At 53.2% G+C, this 26,791-nt stretch overlaps 1 protein-coding gene across 19 annotated transcripts in view; it reads left to right on the forward strand.

The window, feature by feature from the left end:
- DNMT3A (DNA methyltransferase 3 alpha) overlaps positions 1–25,853 on the forward strand; it is a 109,791-nt gene extending 83,938 nt beyond the window's left edge. For 7 of the 19 annotated variants that reach the window (XM_074012184.1, XM_074012186.1, XM_005576392.5 and 4 more), the window contains 17 exons: positions 10,634–10,849; positions 11,137–11,295; positions 11,716–11,823; positions 12,098–12,254; positions 12,565–12,714; positions 12,810–12,854; positions 13,547–13,626; positions 14,230–14,342; positions 14,536–14,719; positions 14,892–14,976; positions 17,165–17,310; positions 18,140–18,230; positions 18,420–18,568; positions 19,642–19,727; positions 21,815–21,884; positions 22,995–23,113; positions 24,396–25,853. In XM_074012184.1, the coding sequence (XP_073868285.1) occupies positions 10,634–10,849; positions 11,137–11,295; positions 11,716–11,823; positions 12,098–12,254; positions 12,565–12,714; positions 12,810–12,854; positions 13,547–13,626; positions 14,230–14,342; positions 14,536–14,719; positions 14,892–14,976; positions 17,165–17,310; positions 18,140–18,230; positions 18,420–18,568; positions 19,642–19,727; positions 21,815–21,884; positions 22,995–23,113; positions 24,396–24,537 (2,100 nt within the window). In that variant the 3' untranslated portion in view covers positions 24,538–25,853. Of the gene's footprint in view, positions 1–5,876; positions 6,280–6,810; positions 7,173–7,540; positions 7,648–9,336; positions 9,444–10,633; positions 10,850–11,136; positions 11,296–11,715; positions 11,824–12,097; positions 12,255–12,564; positions 12,715–12,809; positions 12,855–13,546; positions 13,627–14,229; positions 14,343–14,535; positions 14,720–14,891; positions 14,977–17,164; positions 17,311–18,139; positions 18,231–18,419; positions 18,569–19,641; positions 19,728–21,814; positions 21,885–22,994; positions 23,114–24,395 lie in introns of those variants that run through there. The other 12 variants (XM_065527302.2, XM_005576398.5, XM_005576400.5 and 9 more) reach the window with 12 other exon arrangements.
- The last annotated feature ends 938 nt before the right edge of the window (positions 25,854–26,791 follow it).

Genomic DNA, 26,791 nt, shown 5'->3' on the forward strand with positions numbered 1-26,791 from the left:
ACTCAGTCACTGGTAGAGTTGTACAGACCCAGCAGTTCCGGGATAGGGGGTGGAAGTGAGCAGGAAGGAAGAGCTGGGTTTGTGGAGAAGCCTTCCCCTTATGGGGCAGACCCAGAGCTGTAGGGAAAAGGAAGGCAGACACCAAAGCTTCAGAGCCTGATGGCGCAGCTGCTGGGCTGGGACTTCCCAACATACACCATTAGGGAAGTGTAGGGTTGGCTGGGAGAGAATGAGGGAGCCAGGGGCTCTGGGATAGAGGTGGGGGGAGCAGGGGAGGTGAGGGTATCAGCAAGAGGGAAGGACTGCCTTTCCAGTAGGTGGGCTTCCCCATCCTGCATCTTCCTCTCTTGATTTAGAAGAATTCATCTAGAGTGTCAGTGCAAAAAGCCCCTTACCACTCCCCCTCCCTAACAATACCCTAAGGCTGTGCTTGTGCTTTTCATTCCTGCCCTTCATCTGCCAGGAAGCTCATGCAGTTGCAGATGCCCCCTAGATCTGGCCATTCCTGTCTGAAAAACCTGGGAGGTTGTGCCCATTCCTAGTTTCTGCTCTTTCATCTTCCCTTGAGTCTTCCTGCCTTCACTGATCCCAGCTGCCTCTGAGTTCCTTCGGCACATGTAGAAAGCATCCCTACCACATAATTTACCATCTAATTGCATGCTGTCTTGAATGAGGGCTGTGGTTTCATGTGTGGTGGGTCTTGGGTACACAGTTAGGCTGTGAGTAACAGAAGCCTAGAGCCCCATCGCGTCTACTAGCTCTTGCACCTCTTTGCTTCCCTTCCCCCAAGTCTACCTATTGCAGGTACTAAGGACCGACCGATCCTATCCGGTGTTTAGGTGAGCTTCAGGCAGGCTCCCAGGATAAAGCACAGTTCCCTTACAGGTTCTAAAACTAGACTGGTCAGTGCAGGGGTTAGAGGGGTGCCCCTGCCCGACCGCATTTGCCCAAATGCTGTTCCTCTCCCCAGACTCAGGGAGGAGGTTCTGCTTCAGGGCCCAGGTTTGGGGTGATGGCATAGAGCCCAACCAGGCAGCACACTGCAGTTGCCATGGTGACCCTTTTGCTTTTCTTCAGGAGGATGGATTTCTCTTTCAGCCCAAATCATCTGCCTGGGCTACTCTGAGAACCAGACTCCTAGCCCCCTACCTTCCGCATTCCACCACAGGGGGCAGCTTGTCAGGGGCTTTGGTTTGAAATCACAGTCCAGCATCCAACAGCAGCAGGTTGTGCTTGAACAGGGAGCAGGCGGGAAAGGCCCAGAGGAGGGGCTCACCTGGGGCGCATGCCCTGAGGGAGCTAACCTCCATCTCCTTCTGCTACCCCTCCTCTCTCCAGACTTCTCTCCAGAGTCTCCAGTGAATGACTCTGACCCTTCTGGTGGGCTGGGTACTCTCTAGGCCTCAGTGTCCTCATTTGTAACAGAGACAGCCAGGGCTCTCCGTGTTTCCACACCTGGCTAGTATTAGAGTTACTCAGGGAGGTGTTAGTAGATTCCTGGGCCCCACCCTGAGCCTGCTGATCTACACAGGTGGAGCCCAAGAATCTGTATTTTTAAAGCCCTCCTTGGGTGATCCAGATGCAATTAAACCAAAGTGAGTCTGGGGTTCTCCTGGCGAGATGATCTGCAAGGCCCTTGTGAAAAGAAAGGAAGCTCTGTCTCTCCGGGCTTCCAGGAGCTTCTGGAGAGCCCCTTACAGGCTAGTCTTGTCAGGAAGCGGGTGTTTCCTGGTCATGCTGGCTAAGCCAAGACCAGACCCCCACCTCTCTCCCTTCAGAGAAGCCAGGAGAGAGAGAGTGACAGGAAGGGGGGATGTTGCCATAACAACAAGCTCCAGGCAGAGGCCTCCCTTCCAGGGGCTGGTACTTCACCCCAGTCCTGGTGGTTTCCATGGAGATGGGTTACGGAGGGACAGGGGGAACATTTGCCCCACTTAGAGCATCAACCAGGAGCTGCCAGAAGGCAGAACACCGCTAGGTGCGAGCCTTTGGACCCCTCTGCTCTCTGGGTGTACATCTGACACCTTCCCCCTGCTTAGTTGCTCTCTCTGCGACTGGTCTCCTTAGCAACAAGTCCTGCTAACTCCATGCTGTTGGCTCCATGGCTATTTTTAGCTTCACTGCCAGCAGCCCAGTCCTGGTCATTTGCTTGCAACCTCCATATGGATTGCAAGGGAATAGGAAAACAAAGATTCTCGGCCTCTTTTGGGAGCCCTAGACTGGGACCTCTTAGCAACGATTAGAATTCTTGTCTACGGTTCCTGAGACAACATTGCATTCATTTCAGCAAACAGTTTCCTCTATTTTGGGCAAGATGCTCTAGCCCACACTGCTTCCATACGAAGGTGAATGAGGTCCAGTCCCTGCCCTGTAGGAATATTTAATCTTGTAAAGGAGAAAGGGACAGGAGGGGAGGATAAGGGCGAGGGGCCAGGGCAGCACTGTCAAAAGAACTTTCTGGGATGATGGCAATGTTCTAAAATCTGTGCCATGCAATTCAGTAGCCTCCAGCCACATGTGGCTCTTGGACACTTGGAATGTGGCCAGTGTGACTGAGGAACTAAATTTTAATTTGTATTTAATTCAAATAGACACATGCAGCCAGTAACTGCTGTCCTGGACAGTGCAGGGCTAGAGGAACTTTCATGGTGGAGGTCACTGGCAGACTGGTGTAGAAAGATATGCAGGGTTTTGGTGGTGAAAGTTGAAGGGGAGGAGCCTTCCAGGAAGAAGGAACAGCATGAGGAATAGCAAGTGGGCGGGCAAAGCGTGGGCTTCATGATATCACACGGAGGCCTCCAGATTCGTGGGGGCCTAGAATGTCACGCAGAGTGTTGACTGATTGGCATTGAGGCTTTTGAGCTGTAGGTGGGAGGAGGACAGGTTCAGAACAGACATCCATCCTGACCTCTCTTTTTGTCTGGATAAAGTCTCCCTGGTCTTGGGGTTGGTGGGAATATGTGTGGGGTGGAAAACATGCAGTGACTTCATATGTGTTGCTTTGCAGATGGCTTTATAGGGACCATGGCTTCTCTGATTCAGAGTAGAGAGACTCACATGGTAAATGTCCTGTGGGATGGCAGCAACATCATCTACCCTTATCCTGCCAGAACTGGATTTTATGATAGAGCATGCCACAGAGCACTGAACTTTGAGTAAAACGTCAGGCATGAGCTCCAGGCATTGCTGCTCTTTGGAGAAGTATCGTGATGGACTAGTGTCTCGTCTCAGTTCTTTGAGGCTGGAAAGTCACATTAACACACTTATGATCATGACTCTTCAAAGACCCAGGAGAGTGATGCACCCCAGAATGTTAGATTTACCAATTGATAACAGGACATGTCCTCACCACACAGATCATAATACTTGTCCTGCTGTTTTCTGGCAAATTACTGGTATCAGAGTTATTGGAAAATGTAATTAAAATTGGAAGTTTGCTTGATGAATATGGGATCAGGGCAGAGAAATGTCCTTCAGAGGTATTTTTATTGGGCTTTGGAGGCCTATGGGATCACTGTTGTCTGCCCACCAAACAGGAACTGTGCCGTCATTCTCAGGTCACTCTCTCCGTTGGACCACACTGGATACTTCCTTTCCAGCACCTCTTTTAGGCTCTTGACATCCAGCATATTTTCTTTTCGTCCAGGAGTTCTTCCTTTCAACATACTTTTATAACAAATCCAAAAACATGGCTTATTTTACATGATGCTGGTATTTGAGTTGACTGTCTTTAACTCAATCAAAAGACCTATCTGGTAAACTGCCAGGGAGGTTTACTTTGGAAGCTCAAGAGCACGTGTGACCTGAGGATCCTTGATGATTGCCCCATCTTAGTAAGGGGATTTTTCCTTTTAGTAAAATCTCCCCTGCTCTAGATCTTGGGGTCTCTTCTGCTTTGGGGTGTGACTCTGTGCATTGACCACAAAGAAGACACATCTCTAAGTGACTCAGTCTAGAAAAGGCAGTGTTTCCTGTCTGCATAGTTACAGGAGAGGGAAGGAAGATGCTCTGGGTTGTTAAGGGGACACCTTTGAGCCTAGGCTTCCTTTAGCTTGTTGGGAAGTTGTGTGGAAGAGGTAAGATTTGACTTTAATGCTAAAGGATGAGAATAAGGAAGTTTGACGGCAGGAGGGAACAGCTACTTAGTATGTGGGCCAAGAGAAAGTGAACAGTTCTGACCAGTTCTGACACTGAGTCCTTGCTACACACATGGCATCATTGCAGTCTGATGTCCCAGGACCACAGAATGTGGAGTCTAAGGTGTTTAGCCACGTTATAATGGAAGAGCGGGTATCATACATGAGACAGTGTCTGAAAAAGGCCACCAAGCCAGAACCAGAAACTTCTTTTGAGAGGATGCCTGAAGTGAGTTCTCAGGCCCATTGACCAGCATGGATGCAGAAGAGGTATCAGTGAGAGAAGCAGCGAAGCAAGTCATACTGCATTCCCTAAAGGTTGGGCGCAGGCAAGAGGGACAAATTCTGGGCTTCTCACTTCCGCTTGGGGAGCCCCGGAAATGTGTACTAGGCAAATACCTTAGTTGTGTTGAAAGATGGGTTGGAACAGAAGACGGCCTGTGTTTTTGTTTGCTTGTTTTTCGAATAGCTTCTTTTCCTAGCTGTATGGATTCTGGGTCTCAGGGTTGGGGGACTCTGTACCCAAGTCTTCTAGGTAGAAGGCTCTCTGGTTTGGGGTCCTTGCTCTTCAGGGTTTGCTTGCTCTGATGGCCCTCGGGGGGAGGGGAGGCTCCCTCACTGCACATCTTATGACTTCATTATACCAGCACCTGTATGTCCCAGGTGACAGAGGCTGGGAGCCAGGCACCTAGGGAGTTGTCTCATTGTCATTAGGGGATGCTGGCATTCCATGGCCCAAGAGGGCTGATGTCATCACTCCTGTTTTGCAGATGAGACAACAGATTTCTTGGGGGTTAAGTGACTTGGTTAAGGTCATGGTGGTGGAAACAGAACTGAAGTCCAGATCTTTTTTTTTTTTTTTTTTTTTAGACAGAGTCTCACTCTGTCACCCAGGCTGGAGTGCAGTGACACAATCTCGGCTCACTGCAACCTCCACCTCCTAGGTTGAAGCGATTCACCTGCCTCGGCCTCCCAGGTAGCTGGGATTACAGGCGCACGCCACCACGCCAGGCTAATTTTTGTATTTTTAGTAGAGACAAGTTTTCACCATGTTGGTCAGGCCAGTCTCAAACTCCTGACCTCATGATCCGCCTGCCTCGGTCTCCCAAAGTGCTGGGATTACAGGCATGAGCTAGCACGCCCGGCCAAGTCCAGATCTTCTAACAAGTGCCGCTGCCCAAATAGCCCTCTGCTGTTGGGAGCATTTTCCTCCAGTTCCTCGGTTCTTCCTTCTAATTCATCTTGCCAACTGAAACTAGGCTGATCTTTCCAAAATACTCATTCATCTTGTCAGAAAACCTGCGGTTATTCTTCCCTGCTACAGAATATACCCACGGACGCACCTGAAGGCTTGCCATTACCTTGCCCTGTCGTGTACTGGGAGGGTGGAGGTGGGCGAGGGTCTCCTCCCTCCCCAGCCTGGCAGCTCTTGCTCATCCCACCCATCTCACCTCATTCCAAGTCCGATCCAGCCTCCAGGCCCAGTCTGCCCACCTGGAACTCACCTCTAACCTCTTTTGTCATCCATGCCGCCCATTTTTTTCTACTTGGTATTTGTGGCATAGTTACCTTTACATATGTTTGTTTTACAGTGATCTTTTCATATTTCTCCAAGTCTAGTGGAATCTTCAACCCCTGGAGGGCAGAGCCAACAGGGTCTCTTTCTTTATCTGATCCTACAGCCAACGTAATGGAGGGCTGTGGGTGGGGACTGCGTCTGCCTTGGGGGTAGGTGCCTTTGTTCAAGAGGAGGAAGCTTGAAATGGCGGAGGCTGCACCTGGAGGCCGCACCTGGAGGCCCCAGGAGAGGAGTCAGGTCTTCTCGATCTGCAGATGTTTGAGCCTGGGAATGAAGGAATTGCTGAACTTTCTGAAGGAGCGCCCTCGCCGCGACCAACCTTGCAAACAGGAAAATGAGAAATCCAGGGAAGGCCCGGAGTGACGTAGGGGCCCTGGGACTCGAAGCCTGACCTCCTCACGCCGCGCTTTTTGAGGCCCCTCTGCTTCTCTATTCACCTGTAGTGTGGATGCGGGAGCCCCCCCAAACATCCCCGATCTGGAGCGCTCCCAATGTCTGCGCGCGCCTGCTGTCACTCTCCGTCTGTGTGCTGAGTTTTCCTACAGCTTCCTGGGCCTCCTATCTGTAAGCTTTTTCTTTTTTTTTTTTTTTTTTTTTTTTTGGTTGTGCTTCTGAGAAACTCACTTTTCACAACTTTCTCCCGGCTCTCCCAGGCCGTCCGAAAGCTCCGGCTTGCTTTCGCCCGGACTCCCGGCTCCCTCCGGGCAGGCGGCTCGGGAGCAGCCCCTTCCCTCCCCTACCGGCCCCCCGGCCCCGCGCTAATCTCTTCCAGAGCTGGGGGAGGGGCCGGGCGGTCTTCCCGGAGGCGGGGCGCTCCCTGCAGCCCGGCCTGGGCGGGCCCTGGGAACGGGCGGGGAACGGCCTCGCCCCCCGGCCCCGCGCCCCTCGGACCGGAGGAGAGGGGTTGGCCCAGCGCCAGCGTCGGAGCGCCGGCCCCCTCCCCGGGCCGCTCGCAGCCAACCAGGCCCTCCAGCGGGGCCCACGTGACCTGGAGTCCTAGACAAAGAAAATGTTCCCTCCCTCCCCCCCGCCGCCCCCCTCCCCTCCCAGTGGCCCCCTCCGCCCCCAGCCCCATCGCCCCCTTCCCCTCCCCCCAGACGGGCAGCTACTTCCAGAGCTTCAGGGCCGGGGCTCACACCTGAGCGCGACTGCAGAGGGGCTGCACCTGGCCTTATGGGTAGGTTCCTGGACGGAGCCCCGGGGAGACCGGGGGCGGGGAGGCGGCAGGGCCGGTGGGAGGATTTCCGCAGCCCTCCGGGTTTGAAGAGTCAAGTATGCCTCCCCAGCCCGCAGCAGCCGGGGCGTCCCGGCCTGGCCCGAGTTCTGGAGATGCTGACTTAGTGCTGGCCCGCCGCCTCCCTGCCCACGAGCCCCAAGGCCCCACTCCTCGAGGGCTCCAGTGGCACCTGGCGCCCTCGGGGGACAGGAAGAGCAGCCGGCTGGGAGCCCGGGCAGTGGTAACTGCAGGCTGGGGCACGCGGAGCTGGTAGCCCAGGAGTTGGGTTGGAGGCAGCTTCAGCTGAGCTGGCAGATGGGTGCCTGGCACTTCCCTGTTGACCTGCGTTCCTGGCTGGGGGACCACGCTTTCCTCAGGGCCCTGCCAGCTTGCGGCCTCTTGAGAGGGACAGCTTCCTCTCCTGCGAGTTCCTGGAAGCCTCCGGGCAGGCCGCCAGAAAGAAGTGGTGGGGGGCGGAGGGCACGGTGCGACCCTGACAGGGGGCCGGCCTGTGACACCAGGGTAGCCCAAGGCCGCATGGGCTTGGGGGCGGTGGCGCTCAGACCTCTGACCTTTGGAATGGGAAGCGCTGCAGTCGCAGGGGGAGGTGGAGGCGGGACAACTGCCTGAGGAGATGGGAGTGGACAGGAGGCAGTAGTCACCGGAGTTCCCGGTGGCTTTCCCAGGCTGGACGGACTCCAGGACCAGGGGCTTCCGTGAGCCAGCAGGGAGTGGGGAATGGTGTGGTGTCTCTTGAATGCCGCCTGGTTTCTCTGCCCCACCCGGGGGTGAGCGGCCTGCAGCCCAAATAGGAGAGCCTCGAGTTTACCCCTGTTTCTCTTATTGTTTGCCTGGGGAGGAAGACAGGAGTGCAGGGGGAAGGGGTGCTTTCCCTACGCCCCAGACAGGCCTCTTCTAATGAGGCCCCTCCCCCACCCAGCTCCGGCTGCCCCTTCTTCCCCTTTCGTCAGGCCTCCCGCTGCTAACCCACCCCCTTCTTCCTTCCCCCACCCCACTGCCCCAGTCCTGATGGAGGCCCCTTCCTCCTCCGCCAGCCCTCACCGGGCCGGGTGCGTGTTCTGCACCAAGTGGGCTGGGGATGCTGAACAGCTCGCAGCGCGGCATCTGACAAGCTGGGGGAAGTTGTGGGGGAAGAAGAATGTTCAGGAACTCGCTGTGAAGGGGCTGAGAAGAGAGACAAAGGGGCCGTGGGGGAGTGCTGAGGGTGGTGTCAGGCACGACTCCTAGACCTGGGGAGCAGCCCAGCCCACCTGCTGCTGCCGCTGTCGAGGAAGTGATAGCGGGTCCTTTCCCCTTCCCGCCCTCTGCCACCTGCACACCTTGTACTGGCTCAGGGGCCTCGCCACGCCTGGAAACAGGGTCTTTGGATCATCCCAGGCATCACCCTAGGTCAGCCACCCATGCCTGAAGCTTGAGAAGGCGTGGTGGGCGAGGAGCAGCCGCGAGGTGTGGGCTCCTCTGCGAGGGTAACTGACGCAGCTGAGGATCCCAGGAAGGGAGGCACCCTCCCCCATAGCGGGGTCCACACTTCAGTGCACCTTCTCTCTGGGAGGAGGCGATGGCTAATTGATAGTAGGAAGGGGAGGGCAGAGTTTTGGCCAGGTGAGAGTGGGACTAGGGAGCGATGAGCAATTACTCCACATTCTTCCACCCCCGCAGTCCGATCCGTGAGCTCATTCCGCCATCCATGAGCTCATTTTCCCAGCTGTTTGGGGGTTGGGGGCAAAAGATGCATTATCCTGTTTTAGAATTTGTTGAGTCAGAGGAAAAACTAGGATTTAACATCTACAGTGTTTTCGGAATCGCCATAAGACACAGATTTGGTCTGTGGCTTGGAGGCAAAGACTTGAAGACTCAGTGAAATTAAATGAATCTATAAGACAATACGTTGGACCACTGAGCTTCAAACAAAGGTTCCTAACCTGGGACCGTTGGATCTGGGGGGTCCACTGACAGGCTTTGGGAGAGTCCTGGGAATCATTGGTCCGTATATACACCAGATTCTTAAACAGGTCAGAAAAGCTTACCAGAAATCCTTCCCTCAAGTGCCTTTTTATGTTGGAGCAACTCCTACCAGAAAGGACTGCTGCTGGTTGTGAGGCTCCGAAAGGAATGTAGAGGCTCCAACTTCAGATGAGAGCTCTTCCTACTCCAGGTTGCTTGCTTATCCTCTTTACCCTTGAGGATGGGTTTGCATTTGCAGCTCTAGGCCCCTGGGGGAGCTCTTTTGAAAGGCATGTAGAAAATGGGGTTTTCTCCCCTCTGAATCTGGTATGGTGGAAATGGGTGCAGAGCCTTGAAGTCTGAGAGCCGTGTTTCCTAGATTCAGTAAAAGGCTAATGGTTCTCAGAGCTAAGTATCAAGGATTTCATTCTCCTTTGTAGGGATCCTGGAGCGGGTTGTGAGAAGGAATGGGCGCGTGGATCGTAGCCTGAAAGACGAGTGTGATACGGTGAAAGGATGGAGGCTGTGCAATGGGAGAATAACTAGGGTTTGGCTTATTAATTTGTTGGTGGGATGGCAGAGAGCACGCCTGGTTTATAGTGCCTGCTCAGTAAATAACTGAATGAATACAGTATTTATGGATCTGAAGGGTGCACATAGAAGGGGTCGAATCTGGTAACAATATACATTGGGTGTGATCCATAAGAACTCCAACATGGCATCTGAGCATGGGAACAGGCGGCTCTTGGGGAGCTTCCTATGGTGTTTGAGCATGTGCTGGGGGAGATGGGCTTTTTAAACCCAGAGCAGTGATTTCATCATCAGCAGACAGCACAAAACTAGAATTGTGGCCTGGAAACCAGGAATAGGAGGGATTGATTGCCCAGAGAAATTGTGGAGAAGAAGAGAGGGTCCACCCTGCTTCTTTAATTTTTGGTGACAGGGTCTTGCTATATTGCCCAGGCTGGTCTTGAACTCCTGGGCTCAAGTGATCCTCCCTGCTCAGTAACTGGGATTACAGGCACATGCCTGGCTGAAGATCTTAGTCTTGATTAAGATAGGAGAGGGTGGAACCAATATCTGTGTCTAAACAATAGTGCCTGACTAATATTTGGATAGAATTAACATTTCCATAGGCTGGACATGGTGGCTCATGCCTATAATCCCAGCACTTTGGGAGGCTGAGGCGGGCATATCACCTGAGGTCAGGAGTTAGAGACCAGCCTGGCCGATATGGTGAAACCCTGTCTCTACTAAAAATACAAAAATTAGCTGGGTGTGGTGGTGCATGCCTGTAATCCCAGCTACTTGGGAGGCTGACACAGGAGAATCGCTTGAACCCAGGAGGCAGAGGTTGCAGTGAGCCGAGATTGCACCACTGCACTCCAGCCTGGGTGAAAGAGTGAGACTCTGTCTCAAAAAAAAAAAAAAAAAAAAAGAATTAACGTATCCATATCATAGGGTAGGCAACTGATATGCTGATGAGATTGAGGAAGATTAGATCTGGGAGGAAGGTTTCCTAAAAGGCAGAAAAGAAGGCTGGAATTGCGTGATTTGAGTTCACCTCTCTACTTCAAATCTTTCCATTTTTCACGGCAAGGCAGCTGGTTGGTTCTCTCCAGCCCTTGACCGTCTGTCACTGTCCCAGGTTTTGTCAAACATGGTCCCCTTGAGTGTCAGGTGGCCTTGCTAATTCCTGGAGAGGTCAAGGTGACTTTTTGTTTTTTGTTTCCCCAGGCTGAGAAGAAAGCCAAGGTCATTGCAGGAATGAATGCTGTGGAAGAAAACCAGGGGCCCGGGGAGTCTCAGAAGGTGGAGGAGGCCAGCCCTCCTGCTGTGCAGCAGCCCACTGACCCCGCATCCCCCACTGTGGCTACCACACCTGAGCCTGTGGGGGCCGATGCTGGGGACAAGAACGCCACCAAAGCAGGCGATGATGAGCCAGAGTACGAGGTGAGCGGCTTCTTCACCAGCTGTGGCCAGCTCTTTCCGGGGGCCTTCCACCGCCAGCTCCTCCCGTCCTGCTCTCCTCTCTCCATCTCCCACGGGCCGCTCGCTCTCTCCACCTGACCCTGGGCCTCTTCGTCTCCCCGATTTTGCTCTGTCTTGCCTCATTCAGATGGAGCTCCCTCCTGGCTGTCCTGCCCCCCAGATGCCCAGGGCTGGGGTTGCCATGGGGGGATCAGGGTGGCAGGGCCTCGTGACCACTGTGTAATGATTTCTGCTCCTTGGGGCTCCAGGACGGCCGGGGCTTTGGCATTGGGGAGCTGGTGTGGGGGAAACTGCGGGGCTTCTCCTGGTGGCCAGGCCGCATTGTGTCTTGGTGGATGACGGGCCGGAGCCGAGCAGCTGAAGGCACCCGCTGGGTCATGTGGTTCGGAGACGGCAAATTCTCAGTGGTGAGTTGTGGGGTTTGGCAGTAGCCTGGGGCGGGGGAAGGTTCTTGATCCCAGGGCCTGTGGTTTTGGCTGGGGGCAGTCTGGAATTGGGGTGATAGAAGTGGGTTCTGCTCACCCCTACTCTGCCTGTGGTGGGTGGAAGAAGCCATAGGGATAATTAGGTTGCCCCTGTGGCTCAGAGAGCTAGGATGCTGGCCCAGTTTTAGGAATTCACTAGAATTCCTTTCCACCTGCACTCAGGTACTTCCCTACTCTTGGTCTGGACTCCTCTTTGCATCGGGTAATTATTTATCACTGCATCTGGTCCCCTCCAGGGCTGAGACTGACTCTCAAGGCTCCCAGCCCCTGCCAGTTACGAGGCACGGGGTGGGTGCTTGCAAGTATAAGCCGCAGCAAACAAGGCCTGGCTTGTCCCCTCAGGTGTGTGTTGAGAAGCTGATGCCGCTGAGCTCGTTTTGCAGTGCGTTTCACCAGGCCACGTACAACAAGCAGCCCATGTACCGCAAAGCCATCTACGAGGTCCTGCAGGTGAGTGTCCCTGCTGGGAGCTCGGAGGAGGAGCCCAGAGCACTAGGAGGCCTGGAAGTTAGAGTGCAGGTCAGGCCTGAGCAGAATGGAGGCCCAGGAGGCAGCGACTCCTTTCTCCCCACCTCGCTCACGCCTTTCTATGCACATCCACCTCCTGGACGGTTCCTCCCGTCTTGCCTGTGCCACCCTCACTACTCAGAGTCAGGCCTTGAGCCTGACCCATCCGCCTTCCAGCCTGTCCTGACAACCCCATCCCTGGCATGTCACCCTCCAGGTGGCCAGCAGCCGTGCAGGGAAGCTGTTCCCGGTGTGCCATGACAGCGATGAGAGTGACACTGCCAAGGCCGTGGAGGTGCAGAACAAACCCATGATTGAATGGGCGCTGGGGGGCTTCCAGCCCTCTGGCCCCAAGGGCCTGGAGCCACCAGAAGGTAAATAAGGGTACCCAGCCTTCTGGGACCCCTGTCCGCCAGGCAGAGCCACACCAGGGCTGGGAAAGCCATGCTGAGGGAGGGCTGCCGAGGCCTCCACAGAGGGGCCCAGTGGGAATGACTGGGGTCTCTCTTGCCCTGGGGTAAGGACTTGAATGACCTGCTCTCTGTTAACTGGCTAGAACCATAGAGTTGGGAGGTGGGAACGAGTTGGAGACCAGGCTGCACCCCACTATAAGGAGAGTGGGGGAGGGGGCTGGGGTTTCCTGTCAGCCTGTAACTGACCTTGGCACCTGCTTTCCTGCTCCAGAAGAGAAGAATCCCTACAAAGAAGTGTACACAGACATGTGGGTGGAACCTGAGGCAGCTGCCTATGCACCACCTCCACCAGCCAAAAAGCCCCGGAAGAGCACAACGGAGAAGCCCAAGGTCAAGGAGATTATTGATGAGCGCACAAGAGGTAGTTGGCCTGCTTCTGGAGAGGGTGGCACCAGGAGGCCTGCATCCGAGGAGCAGGCGCGGCCTCCTCTGACGCCGGCTCTCCTCCCCTTGCAGAGCGGCTAGTGTATGAGGTGCGGCAGAAGTGCCGGAACATTGAGGGTAAGTTTGTTGCCTGGGAACTCTGGCACTCCTAGTGTGGCATGGGGCAGAGTAGCATAGGCACTTAGGAAGGTTTGAATGACATGGGACCAGGGGCCACGTCCTGCGTGTCACACTACCTCCACCGTGCTTCATGCACCGTCTGTCTGTCTTCTGGTGCCATGATTCTGCTCTCCTGTCAATGGCATGGGCTGGCCTTCAGGGTGTGGGACTCCCCAGTGGCCACAGAAGGGCACCCCCTCTTGGGTGTGATTGAACTCGCCTACAGGTCCCCTTTCATTTCAGCTTTTCACCTTTGCTCACCTCTCTCATTCCGGGGCTGTCTCCCTCAGCCTGGTGCTGCTGGATCTGGCTCAGGACCCTCAGCCTGGGAGGACTGGGGCAGGGGTTAGTACTTGAGGATTACCCCAGGAATCCCTCCTGAGTAACCTGGAGCCAGGGTGCTTCTCATGAGCAAGTTTCAGTCCTCCTGTCACTCTGTCCCTGTTTGTGGATGGTGGCATTGGTGCTCTGAGATGATGGCATTCTGAGACTAGGGCCACAGTGCCTCCCTTTTCTGTGGGGCACCCTGGACTCTTCCAGCTGCCACTCCAGCACACCCCTTTTTTGTGGCTGGTCTGGTGCTGGGCTCTAGCCCAGGCAGGGAGAGGTCCTTTGGTTGTACTCATCCCATCCCTTCACTCTGCTTACAGACATCTGCATCTCCTGTGGGAGCCTCAACGTCACCCTGGAACACCCCCTCTTCGTTGGAGGAATGTGCCAAAACTGCAAGGTAGGAGCACACCCGCCCAGGAGAGGTGCCATTGAGGCCAGCCCTTCGGCCCCCTGGCTGACTGTGTCCACCGCTTCTGGGCGTGTACGGGGTGACACCTGGTATGCGTGTGACGTAGACTTCAGAGCTTCCTCCGGAAGCAGAGTCCTGATGACATGGGCCCTTGGGCTTCAAGCTTTTCACTTGCTCTCATTTTTCTCCTCTGAAAGATTCTTTATCTCTCTCAAGCCCCATTTTAGTCCCCAGATGTGGGGATGGGAGCAGAGCAGTGGGGACAAGCTCAGGCAGAGTGTAGCAGGGTTGCCGTGCCCTCGGGAGCCCAGGAGAAAAGCCCAGGGCTGCACAGAGGCCCAGGTGGAGGTGCAGCCCCCTTCCTGGCCTTGCCCTCAGGCTGCTCTTTGGTTCTGTCCACGGTGGTGCCCAGGCAGACGAGGTTTCCCCTGCCCAGATCTGCAGCTGGGGCCTGACCCTGGCTAGGGCGGTGGCAGGATCATGTCTCCAGGGCTGAGTCAGGCTCTGTGAGGCCGGGTGCAGAGCCTCCCTTCGTCCTGGCCGTCCTGGGACCCGTCCTGGTGGTTTCTGACCCTTCCCGCTGCTGTCTAGAACTGCTTTCTGGAGTGTGCGTATCAGTACGACGACGACGGCTACCAGTCCTACTGCACCATCTGCTGCGGGGGCCGCGAGGTGCTCATGTGCGGAAACAACAACTGCTGCAGGTGAGACCAGTCTCCTCGGCTGGGCCCCGGGCTCCCGCTCCCCACCTGGCTCCCCTCCCCTCCCCTCCCCTCCCCACAGACCCCCCTCCCCCCCAGCAATGCTCCAGACCTGGTCTTTCCATTCCAGGTAGCACACCTTGACCTCCCTGGACCAGGGCTGAGAGTCTCCTCTGCTCACTGAGTTTCCTTCCAGGTGCTTTTGCGTGGAGTGTGTAGACCTCTTGGTGGGGCCGGGGGCTGCCCAGGCGGCCATTAAGGAAGACCCCTGGAACTGCTACATGTGCGGGCACAAGGGTACCTATGGGCTGCTGCGGCGGCGAGAGGACTGGCCCTCCCGGCTCCAGATGTTCTTCGCTAATAACCACGACCAGGAATTTGTGAGTGCTGGGCCTGGGGCGTGGTCTCGAGCTCCCTTGGCTGAGCTGTGGTTGTGGGACCTGAGCTGCACACGGGGTGTGTGGGTCTAGGAGCCTGGCTGGAGGGCCAGCGCTGAGTGGGAGCTTGGGACACCACTGGGCGTGCATCTGACCTGTTGTGCTCACTGCTTAGGACCCTCCAAAGGTTTACCCACCTGTCCCAGCTGAGAAGAGGAAGCCCATCCGGGTGCTGTCTCTCTTTGATGGAATTGCTACAGGTGAGGGGTGCAGGCCCAAGAGGTTCTGGCCACCTTGTCCCAGGACAGGGGAGCCAGGTGTGTGGGCAACTCTGGCAAAACGAAATGATCGTTAGCTTCATAGCTGTTAAAATATTACCCCAAAGGGGAAACTTGTGTGTGAAGTAAAAATGTATGCAGTGCATGGACTTAGATTTGACCAAAAATAAAAACGTAAAATAAGTGGTAAAGCAGCCTGTCTGCTGGGCACTTCCTTAGTGGAGAAGATTCAGCCACACAGGATCAAGTGATCGTTAGTCCGATTCACAGAGATTTCACAGAGCCTCAGAGGACAGACTCAGCAAGACAGAAACGTAACACAGTTCTGTTGTGTTTTGATTATACACAAGATAGTCTAAAGAAGGCTTATTTAAATCACCCATTATCCTTTTATTAATATTTTGGCATATGTCCTTTTTAGATTTTTTTCTGTGTGTGTGTGTTTATATGACCATACCTCCATACATAGATAAATTAAGTGGGTAGTGAATGCACACGGTTTTGTAACTTGCCTTGCATTTATTATATTATGACTGCTTTTTCATGTCAAGCGATATAAAGCTACATTTTTTTTTTTTGAGACGGAGTCTCACTCTGTTGCCCAGGCTGGACTGCAGTGGTGCCATCTCGGCCCGCTGCAACCTCTGCCTCCCCGGTTCAAGCGATTCTCCTGCCTCAGCCTCTCGAGTAGCTGGGACTACAGGCACCCACCATCACGCCCAGATAATTTTTGTATTTTTAGCAGAGACGGGGTTTCACCATGTTGGCCAGGCTGGACTCGATCTCTTGACCTTGTGATCCGCCCACCTCAGCCTCCCAAAGTGCTGGGATTACAGGCATGAGCCACCGCACCCAGCCAAAGCTACATTCTTTATTTGTAAGTGCTACGTAGGGTTCCATTGAGTCAAACTGCCGTAATTTACTTACCGAACCCTTATTAGATCATTTACTATTTTTTTATTATTATAAGTAGTGCTGTGACAAGCATCGTGATAGAATATCTTTCTATATTTGAACCACTCCCTCCTTAGGAAAACCTTTAGGAGATGCTGGGTCACCCTGTAGGCATTGTTTGCTTCATGTGACTCTGGATACTGCAGAAAGCGTCCTAGGAGGTTGTGAAGACACATCCACCCCCTGCCCTGCCCCCTAGCCAAGGCTTCCTGGCTTTTAAGAAAGGAATAGCTCTTCTTAGAATTTGTGTCTGGCCAGAGAGATAGGTGGTCTCAACCCAGGGACCCTGGTTAGAGGGTGAGGCGGAGGGGGTGGCTTCCCTGGCCAGATATTTGTCTTCTGTTCTCAGCTCCATGCTGCTCTTCTGTAAACCTAGAAAAGTTCATTTACGGCTTTTTGTATCCCAGGCTGGAACCTTGAGGCCTTCTTAAATCATGTCACACCCCAGGAGGCTGTAAAAGCTCCTTGGCTGGGGGACGTATTGGGAGCAGCAGAAACAGTGCCGTACCCTGTTTCTCCTGAGACCCTCTCGGTATCTGCTCTGATTGTTTCCTTGCCTCAGTTCGACTAGCATTTCTGGAGGGGAGGGATCGTAGTAAGAAAATCAGTGTGGTGAGCTCGGGAAGCACAGTGAAGGAGGCCTCTTCTGTCTGGAAGAGCCTTTGCAATCCACGAGAGGGCTGAGTGAGGAATGGAAACTACTCTGATGGGGAGGCAAGGGATGCACAGAGTTGGGGACTCACAGCGGAGGGGGCGGGGATTCCAGGGGACTATTGGGTGGGGCAGGGCATTGATGAAACCTTTGTGGAGCAGGGAGCATTCAGGTGGAGTCTCAAAGGGTGGGGTAGAATTGCAGCAGGAGGTGATAAGAGGGTGTGGAAGGACCAAGCTGTAGACGGACAACAACAAAGAAAAGGCCCCCAAAAAGTCAGCTGCGATTCTTCCTGGATCCTGGAACCGTGTACACTCGGGTCAGTTTTCTGCAGCTTTGACAGCCTTCCAGACAGGCCAAATGAGGCATGAGACAGAGCCTCGATGTCCTTACTGTGGATACTCCAGTTGGATCCAGAAAGGATTTAAGGCATCTTCAGGGAAAAGACAGGACTTGGGTCTACAGCTGACCCCATGGGTCCTGTTGGCCAGCAGGCTCACCTGCCAAGACCAGGGTGCCAGGGAGATGGCTCCAAGTAACGGTGCTGTCTGCTGGCTGGTGCAGGGCTCCTGGTGCTGAAGGACTTGGGCATTCAGGTGGACCGCTACATTGCCTCGGAGGTGTGTGAGGACTCCATCACGGTGGGCATGGTGCGGCACCAGGGGAAGATCATGTACGTCGGGGACGTCCGCAGCGTCACACAGAAGCATGTATGTCCATGCTGTGGGGCGCAGCCCGTCTTCCCCACCCTGCACACTCAGCACCTGGAGGCAGCCCTTGCCTCCTTTCATTTTGTTCATTTGCCCTCTTTCTCTTCACCCTTTGCCCCAGCCTCTTTTTCTCCTTATCTTCCATTTGTCCTCTGTCTTGAGAGGGTAAAGGGCAAATTGAAATGGGAATTTGGGCTAGGCATGGTGGCTCATGCCTATAATGCCAGCACTTTGGGAGGCCAAGGTAGGAGAATCCCTTGAAGCCAGGGGTTTAAGACTAGCTTGGGCAACATAGTGCCTACTTGAGCTCTGGCTACTCCCTGGACTGGTTTCTGGGCCATTTCTAGGAGAGCTTTTTGGATTAGAGAGAGGTTCCTGTCCTCCCAGTACTTTTGGCAAATAGCTTTACCAGCTTCCATATCTGGGAGGCTCGGGCAGGGTCTTCCCTTAACCATGACTACAGGCCCTCTGGAGTCCTGAAGGGCAATTGGAGGACACTCACATGGCCCAGACACCCTGCCTAAGACACTCAGAGTGCCAGGTACCTTCAGACTCAGCCGTTCACGTGGGTCGCCTTCCCATTGGGCGGCTGTGTTGCCTGCCTGGGTGATACTAATTTCCCCACTGGCCTGAGAAATGATCCAACTTGGTCCCCTTCTTGTTTAGGACTTGTCCATGGTTGCAGTTAGGGTCGTGAGCCTGCAGAGCAGCTGGGTCTCCTCTTTCGTGTCAAAGGACTTCTTTGCCAAGTTCACAGATAATTTCTCTTTCTTCCTGTCTGCCTCTGTCCCTGGACAGCAGGCCCATCACTTTGCCTTTATCCTCCCAGATCCAGGAGTGGGGCCCATTCGATCTGGTGATTGGGGGCAGTCCCTGCAATGACCTCTCCATCGTCAACCCTGCTCGCAAGGGCCTTTACGGTAGGTACCATCCTGTCCCCTCCACCTTCTCAGCTGGTGCTTCTGCACGTAGGCTTCCTCCTTGGATATTTCTGCCCTGGGACAGCTATTCCCGATGACCCTGTCTTCCCGTGCCCTCCCCGTGCCCGAGCCACACCACTGTCCTATGCAGACAGCCCCAGCTGATGGCTTTCTCTTCCGACCTCTCAGAGGGCACTGGCCGGCTCTTCTTTGAGTTCTACCGCCTCCTGCATGATGCGCGGCCCAAGGAGGGAGATGATCGCCCCTTCTTCTGGCTCTTTGAGAATGTGGTGGCCATGGGCGTTAGTGACAAGAGGGACATCTCACGATTTCTCGAGGTATAGCCAGCAACCTTGGTTTGGCCAGCTCACTAATGGCTTCTACCTTGGACTGCTGCTTCATCCTGTCTCATCTGCATTGTGGAGCTGGGGACTGGTGACTTCTGCTTTGCAAGGGGCCTGTTTGGGAAGCCCCAGGCTTCCCGGATAGAAAGGGAGGAAGCAGGGTTAGAGGCCTACCTCAGAAAGAGCCAGTGGTCTCACTCTAAGAGGTGGCATTGTGGGTGTGAACCTCCGGGGTTGAAGGACCTGTCACTAAATTGGGTGGAGCGCCAGACTCCTGGGGTTGTGCATTCTGTATGGTGTTCGTTACACACCGGGACCTTTGAGAGGACAAAATCAGTTTTCCCTGAGCAAGAAGGGCCTATCTTCATTCCCTGGTACTCGAGAAGAAAACAGGACTCAGCTCAGTTTTCATTCCTTATCATGTGAGTCCCCGTTTAACCCTGAGCCGAGTCTGAGCCACGTGCAGAGGGCTTCTGCTGCCGGAGGCGTACTTGGAGTGGCCCTTCTGGGAGCTCGAGCCCACCCGTGCTCCTGAGTCTTGGGTGGGTCACACTGTGAGCTGGTGTTCTGACTATAAGTGTGAGCAGGTGTCTATTTGAGTTATAATCAGGGCTCGTGGTAAACACACGCATACTCGCTGGAGCCTGGGCTCTCCCAGCCTCTGGACAGTCTAGAGCCGCACTGTGCAATATGGTAGCCACCAGCCACATGCGGCTATTTACATGAACATTAACCATTCAGCTCCTCAATCACATTGGCCTCATTTTAGGTACAAAATAGCCACCTGTACTAGTGGGCTAGTGGCCACTGAATTGAACAGTGTAGAGGACATCCCACCATCGCAGAAGTTCATTTGGACAATGCTGATCTAGAACGTTCCAGTGACAGCTTGTGGAATGTGGCTAGGTGTAATTCCAGCTTCTCCTGGAGGCTGCAGGCTAGCCCAGTGTGTGGCTCCTGAGAGAGAAGTAAGAGGCTTTGAGGCTTTAAGGCTCGACCCCAGCAGCATGCCGGCGCTGTTTCATGCTCCTCCTTGGCTCATCTTCAAACCGTCTCCTGTTTTGTAGTCCAACCCTGTGATGATTGATGCCAAAGAAGTGTCAGCTGCACACAGGGCCCGCTACTTCTGGGGTAACCTTCCCGGTATGAACAGGTTGGTGAAAGCTCCCGGGCCTGGGGGACTGTGGGCTGGGACTGCAGGTGGGATGGCCCATGGTTGGGGGGCCCCTGAGCCGGGCCCTCTCTGGCCAGCCTCTGCTGAATGACTAGTTGCTCTGCCATGTTCCTTATTTCCTTTTCCTTGAGGAGGAAGAGGAGTCAGGGTATAGAAAATACTCATCTGAAACCAACAACTAGTGGTCTTAAAGCAGGACCTTTAGAGTCGTACTCTCTTTATACCAAAGAAGAGTCATGTGCTGCTGAGTTAGGTAGTTGGTTTTCTGACATTGTGATGTGTCCCGAACCCTCTGGTTCTTAGATTCTCCTAAGCCAAGCCATGGGCATGGCTTTGGGGCTGGGAAGGGGAGTCGTGGCCGCAGCCTGTTTCAGGAGAGGGAATCTTGCTATGGCTGCATGCAAGTTCAGGGTTCTGCTTAACTTAATTTTACTAATCACACAGTTTGTTGGCTTCAGGTCCTTTTTTGGAGAGATTTTCTTCAGTTAGTTTACACAGATAAAGATTTTAATATCTAGGAATGAAGAAAATTCATTTCATCAGGTATAAAACTGGCATTATAAAAAGGCTTTTTAGGCGAAAGAAATTGTCCAGAGTTGGCAATTCAAAAGCACACTGAGAGCTGCTCAGTTCCTGACCATTGTGGAGGGAAGCATCTTCCAGAGTGTTCTGAGTCATGGGTGTTAAACCTCCGTGGTGTGCTGCTGGGTATAACTAGAAGGCATCATTTCACCTGGCCTCAAACAGTCTCCCTCCTTGCTATTCCCATGAAGTTGGAGGACCTTCCCCATCTCATACATGTTTGGTAGAGTTGCTGGCGAGGGCTTGTTGAGGGGAAGGAGATGGGGCATGGGGGCAGCTGGCCTGAAACTGTCCACCGAGAGGTCCCAAGATATATGTGTGTATTGGGAAATGGATGGGCTAATGAGGTCCATAAGGTATTTTCATGGAACCATTCAGTGTCTCCTGACAGACCTTGGTCCTGTGGGGATTTCTCACCTGCTTCTTTCAACTCTAAAATACTAAACTCTGAGCTTCTAGGAGAAGCAGAGGTCCTGCATGCAGGGTCGAGAGTCGGGGGCATCTGTCGAGCACCTGATTTGACTGCAGGCCCCGCGGTTCCCACACTGGGATCCTGGAGCCAGTCAGGGAAGCCTTCCTTAAATATCCTTACATGTCAGGAAAGGTCAGTGTTGAAGGGGACAGCCAGTCAGTTATCCGGCCTGCACCCTAAGAAGTGACATGTTTAATGTCACAGAATTTTTGGTCTTCAGGGAACTGCAGAATTTAAGTCTTTTTTTTTTTGAGACGGAGTCTTGCTCTGTTGCTCAGGCTGGAGTGCAGTGGCGCGATCCTGGCTCACTGCAGCCTCCGCCTCCCAGGTTCAAGTGATTCTCCTGCCTTCAGCCTCCTGAGTAGCTGGGATTACAGACACCTGCCACCACACCTGGGTAATTTTTATATTATTAGTAGAGACGGGTTTCACCATGTTGACCAGGATGAACTCAAACTCCTGACCTCAGGTGACCCGCCTGCCTCGGTCTTCCAAAGGGCTGGGATTACAGACATGAGCCACTGTGCCTGGCCCAGAATTTAGTCTTTTAAAACTGTACATTTAAGGCTTGCGGTTTGATTAATTTCATCTAGTGGTCACACCCATGTAACAATCACCACAAATCAAGATACAAAACATTGTCACCCCCAAAGCTTGCTTTGCAGTGGGATGCTTAAAGCTCAGTGTATTTTAGACTAACTGATGTAAAGATAGCTGTGCTTTTTTTCCTTTTCTGCTAGGTGTTATCTGCCTATTCATAATTTGAGACCACTTTTGAATTTACCTTTAAGGATTAACACTTGGTGGATTTGTGTCTGTGTAGAGCTGCAGCGTGTGTTCGTGTGTTTGCGGGGAGTTTGAAGAGGGTTTTGGTGTGTGTGTGTGATTTGGGGAAGGGGGGTCTTACCCTGTGAATAAGTGGCTGCTGGGGGAGGGAGGGGAGTCGTGCAGCTGGGGCCCTTCCTGCTGTTCTCCAGGTTTCTGTCGTTACAGTCTCTCTTCTGCCTCCTAGGCCGTTGGCATCCACTGTGAATGATAAGCTGGAGCTGCAGGAGTGTCTGGAGCATGGCAGGATAGCCAAGGTCAGCTCCAGCGTCCAGAACCTGTGCTGGGGGGCAGGGAGAAGGAAGGGCAGGATGAGGTGGAGTTGTGGCCAGGGCCTTGTCCTGCCTGCTCCTCCAGCTAGTTTAGGAGACGGTGCAGGGTCATGCAGCAGGGCAGCCAGAGGAGGGCCCAGGGCTGCTGGAACTTCAGCCCTTCCTCCCTGGTGAGTGTCGCCCACCACCCTCTGGTAAACACTGAGGAGTCTTTACCAAGGCCTGGACGTGCTATGCTTTTTTTTTTTCATTTTTAAATTTTTTGGCCAAAACCTATTACAAAAACCTTCAAAGCAGAGCAGCCTCCTGTGATGTGGAAGCCCCATTTCTCTCTGGAGCTGGAATCTCCTGGAGTGAGTACCTGGGGCATTGGGTTCTGTGTCGGCAGGTTCCAGCACTCAGAACCACTGGCAGCTCCGAGAGCATCTTTGAGCCCCTCAGTAACTTGGCATCCTTTAGCCTACAAGTTACTCCACCTCTGAAAGAACTAATTCTTTGGAAGACTTGGAAAGTATAGTGGCTACAGCTTCTACTTCTAAAGTCTGTGGCTAGGCTGGGTGCGATGGCTCACGCCTGTAATCCCAGCACTTCGGGAGGCCGAGGCAGGCGGATCACCTGAGGTCAGGAGTTTGAGACCAGCCTGGCCAACACGGTGAAACCCTGTCTGACTAAAAATACAAAAATTAGCTGGGTGTGGTGGCGGGTGCCTGTAGTCCCAGCTACTCGGGAGTCTGAGGCATGAGAATCACTTGAACCCAGGAGGTGGAGGTTACAGTGAGCTGAGATCACGCCACTGCACTCCAGCCTGGTGACAGAGCGACACTCCATCTCAAAAAAAAAAAAAAACTCTGTGGCTAGATGGATCTGACTAAGATTAGCTAGGTGACCTCCAAGAAGGAAGAAAAGTGGGGCTGTGGGGTCTGCGGAGGCTCCTGCCTGGCGAACTCTGCTCACTCAGAGCCATACCCAGCACCCTGGGTGGACCAGGCCCTGTCAGGGTTTGGCGAGTACCTGACATACTTGGTAGACTCATGACCAGTGTTGGCTGGTGAATGATTTCGTGCTTATTCCTCTTTTCTCCTCTTCGTCATCTAGTTCAGCAAAGTGAGGACCATTACTACGAGGTCAAACTCCATAAAGCAGGGCAAAGACCAGCATTTCCCCGTCTTCATGAATGAGAAAGAGGACATCTTATGGTGCACTGAAATGGAAAGGTACCCGGGTTGTGCTGGCATCCGGCTGCAGTGTGGGCTTTTCTGCTCGCTGTGCTTGCTGGGGGGGTCCTCTGCCTTTCCCACCTGGCTTGTTTTCCACAAACGTCCTGGGAACAGTGCATTTTATCAAGCATTTCTCAACATGTCAGACTCCTGGGGTGGACTCCTGGTAGATCAGGCTCCTGTGTATTTTAAGGCTGGTCCCAAGTAAGGGGAGTCTAGGGGCCAGGAGCAGTGGCTCATGCCTATAATCCCAGCACTTTGGGAGGCCGAGGCAGGCGGATCACCTGTGCTCAGGAGTTGGAGACCAGCCTGGCTAACACGGTGAAACCGCATCTCTACTAAAAATACAAAAATTAGCCAGGCATGGTCGCGGGTGCCTGTAGTCCCAGTTACTCAGGAGGCTGTCAGGAGAATTGCTTGAATCTTGGAGGTGGAGGTTGCAGTGAGCTGAGATTGCGCCACTGTGCTCCAGTCTGGGCAACAGAGAGACTCCATCTCAAAGGAAAAAAAAAAAGAGGAGTCTAGGAATCCCCTTCTGCCTTGTCTCCCAGAGACCCTGCTGATCCCCAAGGAACCGCTGCAGCGACAGGACCTTCCTTAACTTGTGGTGCCCATTTTGTAGGTCTTTTGTAAACCAAGCCAGCATAGGGCCAGGCAGACCTTACAGCCTCAACACCCTGATTTGGTGCAAACGGGACTCTCGGGGCTGGATGACCTTCTTGTTCTCTAAGTGTAACTAGGATTTAGCCAGACAAAGAGACCATTTACACAAACAACCAGAGCAAACAGGAAATCCTTCAGCTTCTGAAGTCAGGCAGGAGTTCGGCTCCTTTTCACCTTCCCTCCTCTCGGCGGGGAGGATGCTAGGGCTGTGTGTTCATTACGTGCAGACTCGAGGTGTACGTTGCCGAGCTAACCCTGCAGGAGAGGAGAACTGGAGAGTGTGTCCTGGAGGTATTTCTGAGGGATTGTTCAAAATTACTCTTATTTCTGCTGGGTTGTGAAACGCTAGGCAGTGATGACCTTACTACCTTTAAGGCCACAGAAACTAGCACAGTGCCTGTCACATGGTTGGCGATCCGAGTGCTGGGTTGTTTGTAAAGGACAGAAGACTCGGCAGAACTAAACAGGCGTCAGGGGAGTTGGTGGGTGCAAGTGCCCCTGTCCCTGCACTTCGGGCAGCTGCTGGTCCTCCGGGTCCTGCTGTGTGGTTAGATGGCTTCTAGGCAGCCTGGTCCGGCCAGCGCTCATCCTGCCCTCTCTGCCTTTTCTCCCCCAGGGTATTTGGTTTCCCTGTCCACTATACTGACGTCTCCAACATGAGCCGCTTGGCGAGGCAGAGACTGCTGGGCCGGTCGTGGAGCGTGCCAGTCATCCGCCACCTCTTCGCTCCGCTGAAGGAGTATTTTGCGTGTGTGTAAGGGACATGGGGGCAAACTGAGGTAGCGACACAAAGTTAAACAAACAAACAAAAAAACACAAAACATAATAAAACACCGAGAACGTGAGGATGGAGAGAAGTATCAGCACCCAGAAGAGAAAAAGGAATTTAAAACAAAAACCACAGAGGCGGAAGTACCGGAGGGCTTTGCCTTGCGAAAAGGGTTGGACATCATCTCCTGATTTTTCAATGTTATTCTTCAGTCCTATTTAAAAACAAAACCAAGCTCCCTCCCCTTCCTCCCCCTCCCCTTTTTTTTTCGATCAGACCTTTTGTTTTCTACTCTTTTCAGAGGGATTTTCTGTTTGTTTGGGTTTTGTTTCTTGCTGTGACTGAAACAAGAAGGTTATTGCAGCAAAAATCAGTAACAAAAAATAGTAACAATACCTTGCAGAGGAAAGGTGGGAGAGAGGAAAAAAGGAAATTCTATAGAAATCTATATATTGGGGTTTGTTTTTGTTTTTTTTGTTTTTTTTTGTTTTTGTTTTTTTTTTTGTTTTTTTTTTTTTACTATATATCTTTTTTTTGTTGTCTCTAGCCTGATCAGATAGGAGCACAAGCAGGGGACGGAAAGAGAGAGACACTCAGGCGGCAGCATTCCCTCCCAGCCACTGAGCTGTCGTGCCAGCACCATTCCTGGTCACGCAAAACAGAACCCAGTTAGCAGCAGGGAGATGAGAACACCACACAAGACACTTTTCTACAGTATTTCAGGTGCCTACCACACAGGAAACCTTGAAGAAAATCAGTTTCTAGAAGCCGCTGTTACCTCTTGTTTACAGTTTATATATATATGATAGATATGAGATATATATATAAAAGGTACTGTTAACTACTGTACAACCTGACTTCATAATGGTGCTTTCAAACAGCGAGATGAGTAAAAACATCAGCTTCCACGTTGCCTTCTGCGCAAAGGGTTTCACCAAGGATGGAGAAAGGGAGACAGCTTGCAGATGGCGTGTTCTCACAGTGGGCTCTTCCCCTTGGTTTGTAACGGAGTGAAGGAGGAGAACTTGGGAGCCAGGTTCTCCCTGCCAAAAAGGGGGCTAGATGAGGTGGTCGGGCCCGTGGACAGCTGAGAGTGGGATTCATCCAGACTCATGCAATAACCTTTCGATTTTTTTCTAAAAGGAGACTCCCTCGGCAAGATGGCAGGGTACGGAGTCTTCAGGCCCAATTTCTCACTTTAGCCGATTCGAGGGCTCCTTGTGGTGGGATCAGAACTAATCCAGAGTGTGGGAAAGTGACAGTCAAAACCCCACCTGGAGCAAATAAAAAAACATACAAAACGTACTGGTGCTTTCCTGTCTAAGTCGCCTTTTGTGTGTTCTTTTATGAGGCCCCCACCATCCACCCCTCTGTGCACAAGGCGGCTCCCGGCCCCTGGAATGTGATGTTTTTGGTCATCTCCAAAGGCTGCAGTTTTATACTGGGAGGCTGATGACACCTTTTATTATAATTATTCTTATGGTTCTGGTTATAATTATGTTTGTTTTAAGATTTTCTTTAAGAAAACAAAAACCCAACACCCTTCCCTTTAGGTTTCAAACCAAGGTGCGGGAGCAGGGTGCTTCTGAGTTAGCGGTGGCTCTGGTGCCCTGGCTCCCACCCCTCGGGCCAGGTGGGCCACTGGGCATGGTGACAGCTGGGCGGCCAGGGAGTCCCTAAGGTCTGCCTTCTGGGCTTGTCACTCTTCTCTTCTACTTCCCCTCCTCTTGAGTCGGGTGTGTCAGGGCTGGAGGGAGGACCGGCCGTCTCTCTCCTTGTGTGTGTGATTGGAGTGGTGTGTATTTCTTTTCTAGTACTTGGTCTGATGATAGCTGTGCTCTTACCTCGAGTCAGCAGCACCTGGAGCCCCAAGTGCTCGACACTTTGTTCAACTTCCTACAAGGCAGGCGGCCTGGCGCCAGCAGTAGGAAGGGAAGGCATTGTTGGCTCCAGGGTGAGGGCCCGATGGGCAGGTGCTTGCCTGGGTAGATGGGGTGTAGATATGTGGCATATAGAGATATATATTTTATAATGGGAGGGGGGATGGCACCTCCTGGGACTGGTAGAGCTGGGAGGTGTGTCGGCAAGCACATGGCCTCAAGTCCACGTCCCTAGAAAGATGGGGCCTACGGTGATAGGCGCTCTATAAATACATAGATAGGGTCATGTATAAGAAATATTATGGGGTGGGGAGTGGGGGAAGCAGGCTCAGTGTGCTGAGCCTCGGTCCCTACTGCGGATAT

Source organism: Macaca fascicularis, chromosome 13, assembly GCF_037993035.2.
Source record: "Macaca fascicularis isolate 582-1 chromosome 13, T2T-MFA8v1.1".
NCBI classification, from domain to species: Eukaryota; Metazoa; Chordata; class Mammalia; order Primates; family Cercopithecidae; genus Macaca; species Macaca fascicularis.